The 12,264-nt window shown below is 34.0% G+C and overlaps 2 protein-coding genes across 6 annotated transcripts in view; one reads left to right on the top strand and one right to left on the bottom strand.

Moving 5' to 3' along the window:
* LOC142353172 (uncharacterized) overlaps nucleotides 1-12,264 on the bottom strand; it is a 393,253-nt gene that overhangs the window by 313,094 nt on the left and 67,895 nt on the right. The gene's annotated exons all lie outside the window — the stretch shown is intronic.
* Nucleotides 7,606-12,264, top strand: part of LOC142353171 (protein unc-79 homolog) — a 179,853-nt gene continuing 175,194 nt past the window's right edge. For 2 of the 5 annotated variants that reach the window (XM_075405385.1, XM_075405387.1), the window contains exons 1-3: nucleotides 7,606-7,992; nucleotides 8,345-8,676; nucleotides 9,645-10,141. In XM_075405385.1, coding sequence (XP_075261500.1) covers nucleotides 7,841-7,992; nucleotides 8,345-8,676; nucleotides 9,645-10,141 — 981 coding nt within the window. In that variant the 5' untranslated portion in view covers nucleotides 7,606-7,840. Of the gene's footprint in view, nucleotides 7,993-8,344; nucleotides 8,677-9,505; nucleotides 9,523-9,644; nucleotides 10,142-12,264 lie in introns of those variants that run through there. The other 3 variants (XM_075405384.1, XM_075405383.1, XM_075405386.1) reach the window with 2 other exon arrangements.

Here is a 12,264-nt window from a genome sequence, read left to right as displayed (position 1 = left end):
AATAAGACTACTCGCAATTAAAATTTAAAAAGAGTCACTCTTTCGAATCACACTTCGGGAGAAAACTAAATATTGAACTTTCGAATATATTGAAAAAGCCATCTTCATCAAGTTTTTCTCGCCATAAATTGACATCAACAAATCGTTTAGATCATTGCTTACTATAGCAGAACGAGTCGCAAGGCAATCTTGATGTCAGATTATATTATAAAAAACCCAGAGGCAAATTTAAAAAGTCGCCTCATAGAACCATCCCGTCGCAAACAAATCATAAGATCACTTCCTCTGAGTTGCTTTTTTCATAAGAGACCGAACAAAGAAAATGTAATTGAATAAACATAACACTGCACAAAAAATTAGCTCGAAAAATTAAGGAACCACGTCCCGTATTGGCTCAACATTGGATCATAATACCGGACGGCACCATCACAAACTACTCACCCCCACTGTTAAATGCTTATCAAGTGAAACGAAAACAGTCATGTCAAAAAATAAAACGCACTAAAACGAACCCTCGAGCCAAGAAGCCACAAAACAACCTCGCAACAAATTGCACGCAACCCCGGGCAAGGGTAAATGTTCCGACCCCTCTTGAGGAGGGAGGAACTATATACTCAAATGGGTTTTTTTGTTCAGACAATTTTGGTCGATCGATATATTCATCGTAGAGAGTTGAGACTGGTATCATTAGAAAGCTCGTCCAGCGTAGAATATGGAATTAAAAAGATTTTTTTGATTTTTTCTTTTTTTTACAAGGACTTATCGAGGTTTAAATTTCTGAGAAAATTAGAGGGAATTCCGTTGTTTTTATTCACAGTTTCCGAAATTTTCTACTAAAATTTCGCCAATTTTGATAAAATTTAATAAAATTTTTCAAGAAAATATTGTTGATTTTACGTTTAAAGACAAAGTATATTGTCGGCTATTTTCATTGAATTTTTTTGGCACAAATTTTGCTAAAATTTGTTAAAATTTTTTAAGAAGGTGTTGTTGTTTTTATTATTAAAGATAAAAAATATTGTCGACTGTTTCGATTTATTTTGTTAAAAATTCTGGCTGAATAATTCAGACTTTTTCATCAAAATCAGCACGCAATAATTTTCCTTAGTCCACTTTGATTAAATTTGCAGAAAATACACACCCAAACACCGCTAACACAACATTTGTAGACTCAAAAGTCGGCTATTTGTACTTCAATTTCCGTTGAGAGTGCTCTGTAATTGTAACTTTGCCGTTTTTTTTGCACACTTCAAACACTTCACTCGTTGATTATCAAAAACGCAGCATTTATTTTTGATTTTTAACCAACAATTTCAATTTCTATAATATTCAAAAAAATAAGTGTTCCTAGTGAACGAACAGCATTAGCAGGGCTAGTTTTGGACCAATCTTGGACTGTTACAATCCAAAAATAATTCGGATTGTAATCAGTCGGTCTATTTTAAATTAAATTAGTCGATCTTTTTTATAATAATTAAAGAACAGAACATTTCAAATCAAAGCTCAGCAGTTATGGGTCTAATTGGTCTCCTAAACAGATCGAAATTGTTGCATCTAGATTCTTTACTTCAAAGCTTATGGTCGTTTTGATTTCTAAAAATTTTTTATTTCTAAATAAATAATGGCTTATTGAACTTAGCCTATTTTTTTCTTAATTTGGACAACTTGTAGCTTTGTGTCAGCAAAGAAAGAATGCTTCTTCTTTCTATTAATTTGAATTTCAATGTCTTTGCGGTTTTACGCTTCAATTCATGGTTTTCTGGCTTTGATACTACTAGATTTCACATTCATTTTACTTTTAGGTATTTGCCCATTTTTCACGTTTTCTAGTCACAATCTCATTATTGAGAGTTCGTATATCAATTTATTGGCATTCAAAATAAGGCATATATGAGAATATTAAGATTCTTAAAGATATAGATTATAGTTTTAACGGCTTCGACACTACTTTCTCGAAGTAGTTAATTGATTTTTTTTTTAATTTTGTCTTTAACTGTCGTTTTTACTTTGTCTTTTTCGTGAGATGAAGTTTTCTGTACAATGACTCAGTCATTGGCCTTTCATGGACAAATAGGTGAGCTACTATTTCTGATATTAGTAGATAGCTGATGGCTTTCATGACCTTGAGAACAATTATTTTACAAAATAAGAGAAACACCTTTTAACTTCGCAATTTTGTTCCTTTTATTGTCGGTTTGTTAACTAGTCTCGTTAATTACAGCTCAAATGACATTGACATTATTGGTGACCCGGGAAGGTGTCGAAAGGGATTGGTGGCACAAAATCTAATATTTTAAAAGAATTCGTTATGACTTTTCTGGCTTCGACACGGGTTTTTCAAAAAACAATTCATGATTTTTGTCATACTTGACGTTCTTTTTGTAGACGTAAGACATATTCTGGTTAATTGCAGTTCTCAGGGGCTTCCTTCGGAAGAAGAAACAAACATATTTAATCATTTCTTTGTAATTAATGCCATTCAAATATTATTTAAACTTTGGAAATAATTTTTCTCGAAAAAATAAGTTTTACTTTGTTCTTTTATTTATTGTTCACTTGTTACCTGGCCTCATTAATGAGATCACGTGATACATTATTAGTGTTCGTAGAAGGTGCAATCAAACATATTTTGGAGGGCCAAAGTATGGCTTTATGGCTTCAAAAGCATTTTCTGGCAAGTTTTAATTGATTTTTAGTTTGTTGTCTATTTGTTGTTCTTTTTGTAACTGCATAAAAAATTGAATACCCAGAGTTCTTAATTCCCTTCTATTGAAGCATTGGTAATTGTAAACCTATGGAATATTTCAGTTGATTCCTAGTGGTTTTCTTTACTTTGAAATTAATTGTTTTTTTAAAAAAATTCAGCGAATTTTCTAACTTTAAAGTTTCTGTTCTTTTTTGTTTAATTGGTACCAAGCCTTATTATGAACTGGTCTTACATCTTGTCTGGTAAATGACAAGTTTTTTTTTAAGTTTCAGTTTTATCTGAGGCTATTTTGACTTTGTTATCGAGTTTTGTTTTTTAAATTGGTCATAAATTTTTTGTTGTAATTAATATTTGTTGTTGTTGTTTGATTTTGCTGTTCGACGTGACTCGTTTTCTTAATATTTGCATATATCGTCAATCTAATGCATCGTTCTTTACTCCACTGAGTTATTTGCTTTGGAGACTATCTTTGCGTTCATACACCAATTTTTTTTTGAAAAATACTTGAATTAATTTTTTGGGTTTTGCTATCTGTTCCTCATTTGGTAGACAATTATGCCAAAATTGTGGATAAGCGTGGTCGGAACCTTATGTGCGATCGCAAATTACCGAGCCTCCTTGTTAAATCGAAAGAGAAATCGACACCACACCTACTACCAAACAGCGTCTTGGACTCTTGAAACCCAATTCCGTCCATACGTCTATTTTCAACTAAAACAAGAGGCACTACAACAAGTTGAATCCACAACCTGCGGCACTAATCGAAAAGCTTTTGTAAAGTTTATAAAAAACCTACAGCCTGACTCATCTAATATTGCGCCAGATTAATCAAATAGTCCGTCTTTTAAAGTAGTGACCAGCAATAATCCCTCAGTATTCATGTCGACTTTGAGCAACAGTCCAACTATATCAGCCCAATAAAACTCAAAAAAGATAAACCCATCATTTGAGATACATTACCAACCAACCTCTTCAACAAAACTCTTCAACATCGACAAGGCAGTAGCCAAAATCAAAAATTAATGAACGGATCTAAATGCGGGTCCAACTGATTGCGATAGTCCTAGATTCGACAACAGCCATCATCCAACAAGAAACCAACTAACCTCGACGTTCCTTTAGAAGATGTTGCTCAACACTTTCTAAAGGAATAGCGGCAAAAGCAGTTAGGCGAAAAACACGAGATAACCTCAAACACTGAACAGGTTGACCATAGACTGACCAATGTTGGCTGCAATGATGGTACCACGTGAAAGTTTCAGACGTAAAAAAGTGGCCATAGTCACCAAAAAAGAGCAATGCTGCTCAAAAAAAGAACAGTCTGAAATGTGGGGAATAATAAAAAAGGACAGCTGAGAACAGGCTACTGTAGGTCTAATAACGCAGGAACCACAATTAACTGAAGGTTTGGTCCAATTGGATTACAATCATCCAATCTCAAAAAATATTTACGTTACAATCACGGCCTCCAGTTGAAGGCACATATTCTGAAGAACCACAGTTCCAGTGCGCTTTCGTCAAGTATTTTCGACCCCACTTGGGGGGGGGGGGGAAGGAACTATATACTCAAATGGGTTTTTTTTGTTCAGACAATTTTGGCCGATCGATATATTCATTGTAGAGAAATATGAGTGGTATAATTAAAAAGCTGGTCCAGCGTAGAATTCAAAATGAAAAATATTTTTCCGAATTTCGTTTTTTTCGAGTAATTATCGAGGATTGAAATTTTGTGTGAACACGGGATATTTGTTAACTTTTAGTTTAATTTTTCTTCAAATTAATATATTTTATATAAAAAATTGTATCTCAGAATTAAATTTTACGTCAAAAAATGAACCAATTTTGTGTTCCTAATAGACTAAAGGCTATAAAAAGACTAGTTCTGGTCTTATAAGGAAGTTCACTATAAAAAAAATCGAATTCTATTTGAGAGCTCTTTTTTTATAAAACTTTTCTACTTTTTTACGCCACCTAGAGACAAGTCACTTTTCATATTGAGGTTCCGTTAATTACAAACCGCCTTTACAGTCAAATGAAGCCCAATGAACAAAAAAAACTTTTTCAAGGAATTGCTCGTTTTTTTTCAATTGCATTTCTTTTTGACGTTTTACTAATTTTTGGAGTCCTATGGTATGAACTCATTGAGTACCAGTGCCAATATGTTCCGTAGTGGGCACTAAGTGAACATATCTAACGGTTTGAGTGGAGAGGTAATGGCTTTCAGGACTTTAAAAATAATTTTTCGAAAAAATTTATCAACATTAACCAATCATAAACTTATTATCGTGAATTGTGAATCAGTCTCAATGATGACAGCACTTTCTCCTTCCTACTGCCTCCAATTTTAGTCTGGCTAGTAGTTTTATATTCTTACTTTTGGTTATATGACTTCAATGACACAAGATTTCAAAAGTTTTGAAAAAATTTTTGGATATTTTCGTAATATTGGTTACTTTTGAAATCTTATCACATTATCTAAGTATTGATAGCTCCCGTTGTCTTAAAGATAACGTTCAGTTGATAACAGATAAAGTTTTCAGTTAGTAGCTCATGGTTTTAATGGCTTCGTCCTTTTCTTCTCGCACTTTTATACTGAATTTTGATTTTTGAATGTTTTTGTTGTTGTTTTCATAGTCATAAGACTTATTATGATGTCTTATTGGTCATCTATGCATGACAAGCATCTTTTTTCTGCCATCGGGTTGTATCTGAGCGTAGTTATTGACCTCCGTTGAAAGTTTTTGAGTCTAATGGCTGTTAACACTTCAAAAATAATTTTTCGAAAATTTTTTTTGAACATTAAGCAATCCTAATTTTTTTTGTGAACTGTGTCATATTCAGTATTGACAGGACTCACTTGCTTTCTACTGTAACTAAAATTAGTCCTGTTAGCGGCTTTATCTTTTAACTATTGGTTATATGATTTCAATGACAAAAGATTTCAAAAGTTTTGAAAAAATTTTTGGATATTTTCGTATTATTGGTTACTTCTGAACTCTTATCACATCATCCAAATATTATACACATTATCCAAATGTTATTCAAAATTTATTGAATCAGAGAAGACGTTCAGTGGATCACAGATTATGTTTTTAGAGAAAAGCTAATGGTTTAATTTGCTTCGACACTTTCAGTTTTCTACTGATTTTTGGTTTTTGCCTGTTTTTGTTGTTGTATTCATAAGCATAGGACTTATGGTGATAATTTAATGCTTATCTTTTTCTGGCAAGCATTTTTCCTCCCATCGGGTTATATCTGAGCGTATCTGACCTCCGTTGAATGCTTTTGAGTTTAATGGCTGTTAACACTTCAAAAATAATTTTTCGAAAATTTTTTTTTCATTAGCCAATCCCAAATTTTTTTGTGAAGTGTTAGCCAGTCTCAGTACTGACAGTGTCCCTTTTCTTTCTACTGCTGACAAAATTAAGTTGGTTTGCGGTTTTATCGGCTACCTATTAGTCTTAAAACTTCAATGCCACGAGTTTTCATAATTTTTTTTTAATTCAGGGTACTTTTTCTTATTTTTACATCCTTTTGAAATCTTATCAAAAATATTATCCAATTACTTAGTCTCCATTGGTTTAGAAGAACGTTCAGTGGATCATAGATAAAGTTTTCAGAGAAGAGCTTATGATTTAAATTTCTTCGACACTTTCATCTGGCACTTTTCTATTGAGTTTTTGGTTTTCGCCTGTTTTTTTTCTTTCCATAGTCAATAACTTCTTGTAAAGTCTTATTGATGAAATATGAATGGTGTTGTTGTCCCATCGATGCATAATTTGGCGTATATATTGACTTCCATTGAAAGGTAATGAGTTTATTGGTGTTGATACTAGAGTATTCTCAAAAATTTTGTGGTTCTAATGTGTTTGTTCATATTTGTTGATTTTTTGAATTTTTATTGATAAAAAGAGGAATCCCCTTGCTTTAAAAAAATGAAAAAGAATTTTTTTTAGTCAAAAGTTCATTTTTAATGCCTTCGACACTTTTCTTCTTGAATTTGCTGTTTTTGCCTGTTTTTTTTTCTCTAGGTGGCCCTACATTGCAGACAGGTCTCATAAGCTTGTAATTGAGCATTTAATGATTGATGTTACCCAAAGCAGTCAGTTCATAGCGAATATTCTAAAAATTTATGATATATTTTCAAATATTTTTCAAACTTTTCAGTTTTTGTTGTTTTTTCGTCAAATTGTAACTTGTTTTCATCAATGAGAGGTCTCATCCAATTTCTTGTATTTCAAAATTAACATATCAACTGATATTATTGGTAACTGATGTTTTGTTTGGTGGACAATGCGTTTTTCTGACCGTTTTTTGAGTGATCAGTTTTTGTGTTTCTTTTTCTATCAGAACAATCGCGTAATTACAGGTTGCACTGGTTTTCAAATGTGGCCAAAGTAAACTTATTTAACCTCTCAGTATAAATCTTTCAGCTGAATTAGTAGACATAATAATTGAATTAAAAATACAAAAAGTTCAGATAACAGCTAATGATTTTAATTGTAGCAAAAGTTTGTTTTCGCAAATTGTTTGTATTTTTTTGAGTTTTTCTTTAGTTCGTTTCTATGGCTTAGTCTAATCAAAGACAGGTCCTTTTGGTTTTGTAGGGCTTTTTTTTAGTAATTTATGAAGAGTTTTTTTTAGTTAAAAGCTAATGATTTTTAAGACTTATGAAATTTCTTGGTTTAAAAAATGTTTATTAATTTTTGAATTTCGCCTCATTGTTCGTTCTTTTTGTCGACTTGTTAACTATACATACTGTGAAAGAACATTGTTCCAGATATTTAGTTTCCGCTTTTGGTTGCTGCAGTCGCGGCTTGGCAATTAATTTCGATAAAGTGTTTCATACAATTCTGCTGAGTTCTAAAAGCATCAAGTTTGATTGCTTGAAATTCCCTTGTTATTTGGGATCTAATCAAGGAAATGCAGTACTTGAAGAAAAACAATGATTATAAAGTGGCTATGAATACCAAATTACCCTGTTGCCCAGAGCAGATCTGAGAAGATGTTTTATTTCAGATATGTAGTATTTGTTTCAATGAACAAGGACTGTTCTGTGAAGTGGAGATTTGTCTCAATCGGCTTCCCGTGCAATACTAACTACCGCAATTTAGATAACTGACGGATTTGGAGATGGCGACTACTAGACTGGACCAGATAGCGATGAAGGTGCGCACTCTTCAGGACTACCAGAACAGAGTGATGCAGCAGACCTCGGCCACAAACGCCCCCTCTGGACTGGACTTCCTCCCCTCCCTCAAATACCTCTCACAGACATTCGTCACGTGAGTTTCGTACCTATCTCATTTGCTTCTATAAATGCCTGGAGTCAGAAAGTGCGGTCATGATTGTGCAATGAAATTGAAGGACGGCGAAATTATTGAATTAAGGCAAAGAACATATACAAAAAAGTTAATTAGAAGACAAGACAGAAAACTCCCTGCAATTAAACGAACAACCATCACGTGTTGACCACCATAGATAATTCGTGGTAACCATATCCAGGCCATAAATGGCGTCATTCAAAAATTGGCAATACATTTTAATGTTTTGGAGTAGTGAAGATTTCCATATTATACCATTTGTTTCTGATTATCGAGAAAAGCAAATGTTGTACAATGTGAATACTATGTTTAGAATTCTGAAGGACACGGCTGAATGTCCAAATGACGACAAACACATCAAGCAGTTGGAGAGAGAGAGACTGGCTAGAATGCCATCTATGAACTACTCCGAGATATTCCACACTATTCTCAGTCTCTATGACATCGTACCTTTCATCGCCATTGGCCAGAAGGAAATGGCCAGGGCTCTTATTGGGGTGACGAATTGTCTACTTTGTTTCCTAAACCGGGATCTGTTGGATTGTATTCCCTACACTGTCATATGTGTCCTGCCACTGTGGCCAGTGCCACTGCAGAAAGATTTGCTAAATATGATCTGTTTCTCGCTCCTCCCTATGATATTAGGTCAGTTAAATGTTTTATTATAGCTGCGAAGCTGTAAGCTGAGCGGTGTTATATTGCAGTGCTCTTGGTTTTTCTTTTTGTTTCGTCGTCTGACGCTCTTTTTCGTTTTACATTTCACACAGCCAAGCTGAAAAAGTCATTTTTTCTGAATGACTTCTTCCTCTCGCTAACTGCATTTGTGCGCGTGACGTCATTTATCACTCTCTCTTTTTAGCGTGATTAGATTTTGATCAAAATTGACTTACCTCAATCATTAAAGTGACCTCTGCACTTTAAAATTTAAGTTTGATTTGAATTTGCTTAAGGTCAAAAGAACTCATGTGTGCAGTAAAAGTCTCTACGAAGAGTGTTCTGCGGGATGAATATTAACATGCTTTATTAATTTGTCGCTGGATGGTTTTACCTAGATTTTTGAGGGGCGTCGATTTTTTTTTCATTTTAGATCTACCACTGTTTCCATTTCTATTATACGGAACGCAGGTCTATTTCGCAGCTATTCCGACAGTCTGCCGGCTATGTTCAGTTTTTGGATTAGTTCAATTTTTGCTTGCGTTTCATGTTTGTCGTTGGTGTTTGATCAAAAGTTTGCTTTGTCTGAAACACGCTGTTTTCTAAAACCCAAAATTATTTTTCAAAACAGTTTCAAGTTGTTTTTAGTGCAGATCCTTATAAAATGGGAAAATGTTGTAGCCAATTTTAGAGTACAAAATAACCTTGCTCGTTATCATTGTACTTTCTAATGGCTTCAAATTCTCAAAGAAAGTTCATAAAACTTTCCTCTTATCGCCCTTTTTAATAAATAGCCTTATCGTGTGCATTGCTGTTTTAGTACACTCATTTTACTTGGTAAGCTTTCTTCATTATTAAAGCTCAATTTTGTCCCATCTAAATGCAGCTGAGCTCATTGTCATGTAATAAACTTTTCCTCGCTAACTTATTCACTTTTGATCATGTTCATTTGGTTTTAGGCAGTTCGCACTACTTAGAGAATCCCTCGTACGCGTCGTCTTCAATCGAAGCTATCTTGGCGATATCTCTACAGTATGCCACTGCACCCTGGATGTTCTCCCAAATTGTGGAATCTTGCATGCAGTTCCATAGCAACGTAGCTAGATGTCTACTGAAGATTATCGCGACGTCTACTTCCGCAGTTCGAGCTGTTGCGTCCAATCTTCTCTTTCATTATTACCCTCAGTGCAAACCACATAACGTCGAGTCGGATTTCACGTACACCGCATGGAACAGTCCGAATTGTATGAACCCTAACTGTTCGCCAGCGGAATCGGCTATATTGAGATCGTCTTTCTACTCATTCTGTCCAAAAGATGCAGCAACTATATCGGAACTGCCGCCTCCGTTGTATTTGTGCAAAAATTGTGCGGAACTGGATCTAGTTCCGCGAGAAAACCTGAAAGTTCTACCCGGGCCATTGGAGCACCCACTGGCAAAGCATTGTGAGAGTCCGGTTAGTATCAACCATGTGTTGTTTTCGATATCAACAAAATATTGCAGGTGTCGGTTTTCACAAATGAAGTTAAGCAACTATACCTGATGTCTTATTCCTTGTTAATAGCCGCCTCATCTTCTCAGCCGGCTATTATAGCGCTCCTATTTTTTTTTACTTCGTCGAATAAAAAAATGTTTCGCTTTACCTCATTTTGCCGCTTTTTCAACATTTTGCGTGAAATCTTTTTGACTTCTCTAGGCTAGTTTCTCTCTTCTCTCATTCTGCTAAAAGTGATTTTGAGCATCAGTTGCTCAGCAAAGCAATTCAAAATGAACAGAGTCAGTATAAAAATTGAAGTCAGAAATAGAAACGGGATAAACCCATAAAGCCCAATTTTAGATGCCCGCTATTTGAACCTCGTTCCTATAAGCATTAGTTGCCTCTCTCTAATGCTTATTGGTATTGATAGTAGCCCCTGTAGCCTCTCTCTAATAAACAGAAGTACGTTATGTTCAACTACGAACTGCCATCAAATTAAATCGGACTTAAAAAATGTTTTTGTACAAAAATCTTTTTTTTTCAATATCTTCTATTCTGTCAATCCGATTCATGGTTATTGGAATCAACGGCGGCTATTTTCCGGCAATCTGCCGGGTATGTTTATTAATTGCAATGGAGAGCGTTTTTTGGCCTTCTCTTGTTTTTGTACGACCCGAATAGGAGTATTGGCTTTCTTGAGGTTTTCTAGTGGGAAGTACTGTTCAAGCGGTGTTTTGAACTGCAAGCGAAAGAGTAAATTTGCCATGTGGACTGAGCGATAGAAGTTTTTTCTTGGCGTTGATCGAATAACCTTTTGACCTTGAGTAATCTTTTTGAATGAAAAGTGTATATATTTTGCCAATCATTGCCATTTTTTGTCCATTTTTGTGATTTTTTATCAGTTTTTAATTATTTGGTTAAATTTTTTAACCTCGAGTTTTCAGAAGAATAGCATTATGCTGCTAAGAATAAACTTTTTTGAAAATTCAGTTTTATGGCTCATAAAGAAATTAAGCTCAAAATTCTTGGATCATCTAATTTTTCTTAGGGTAAGCGGTCTTTTGTGTAATCACTTCATATCGGATGATTTTCCTACCAACTTCGGTTTTTGTTGTTTTTAAAACAAACAAATTTTTTCATTAATTCGATTTTCGACCAATTTTTCTTGAAGTTGATATGCATTAGATTAAGGATTTTTTTCCTAGGATTAAAGAGGCCAAGTCGTTTTCAATGCACAAAAAATTTCAAGACCTTGTTCAAGTTTCGAAAACCTGAGTCGTGGAGTTTAAGTTAAAAGTTGGTGCCTAATTGCAGTTTTTTCCTTAGTAATTTTTCCTTTTTCACGTTTTTTGTTTTTATCCTTTTCCGGATTTTCCTTATTTACTAAAATTGAAAACAAACTGGTGCATTTTCGTGTATAATTTAATCTTTTTCAAATCATGGTTTTCAGATTTTCATTCTGCAGTTTTTGAAGTTTGTTGGTTTTAAGTTTAAAGTTTTTGTTGGCTTCTTGGTTACTGCTGAATGTGATTAGGTATATTAATCTTTATGCAAAATGTTTTCTTTGCATATTTGTACCACTCTCAATGTTAGCGAGTCTTCTTTTTTAAGTTGACTTTTTTCTTGCAACTGTACGTTGAGTTTGGTTTTTATTTATATAGGTTTTCTTGTATTTTAAGTTGAATAAATGAGTATTTAATTGCTTTGTGCATCTAGGAGGGGTGTTAAGAAGATTCTGTATATCATAATTCCTTCTGAAAGCTCTGGATTTTGGTATTAAATGGATGGATTTAGGTCCGTTTAGTTTTTCGAGTACGATCAATGAAATGTTTGTTTGTACAACAAAAAATTTGTGCCGTGTTCCTATTTTATGGATTTTGTGGCTTGGACTCACTGTTTTGATTTCTTTTTTTTAAGAATTAACATCAGTCCTTTTCCTTAGATTGTAATCCGTGTTATCGTTTCCTGTCTGCCTTAAGCATTCCTAATTTGTCATCTAGGTCTCTGAGTGAAATTTTAAGGTTTTATACAAGTGTTTTACGCACCACATTTTTGGATTTGCGGTTTTTGTCCGTCTTACCATTTTTGTGTCACAAGTTATT

The sequence above is a fragment of the Convolutriloba macropyga genome, chromosome 14, assembly GCF_964194025.1.
Source record: "Convolutriloba macropyga chromosome 14, txConMacr16.3, whole genome shotgun sequence".
Classification (NCBI taxonomy): Eukaryota; Metazoa; Xenacoelomorpha; order Acoela; family Convolutidae; genus Convolutriloba; species Convolutriloba macropyga.
This window is presented reverse-complemented; position numbering and strand designations above follow the sequence as displayed.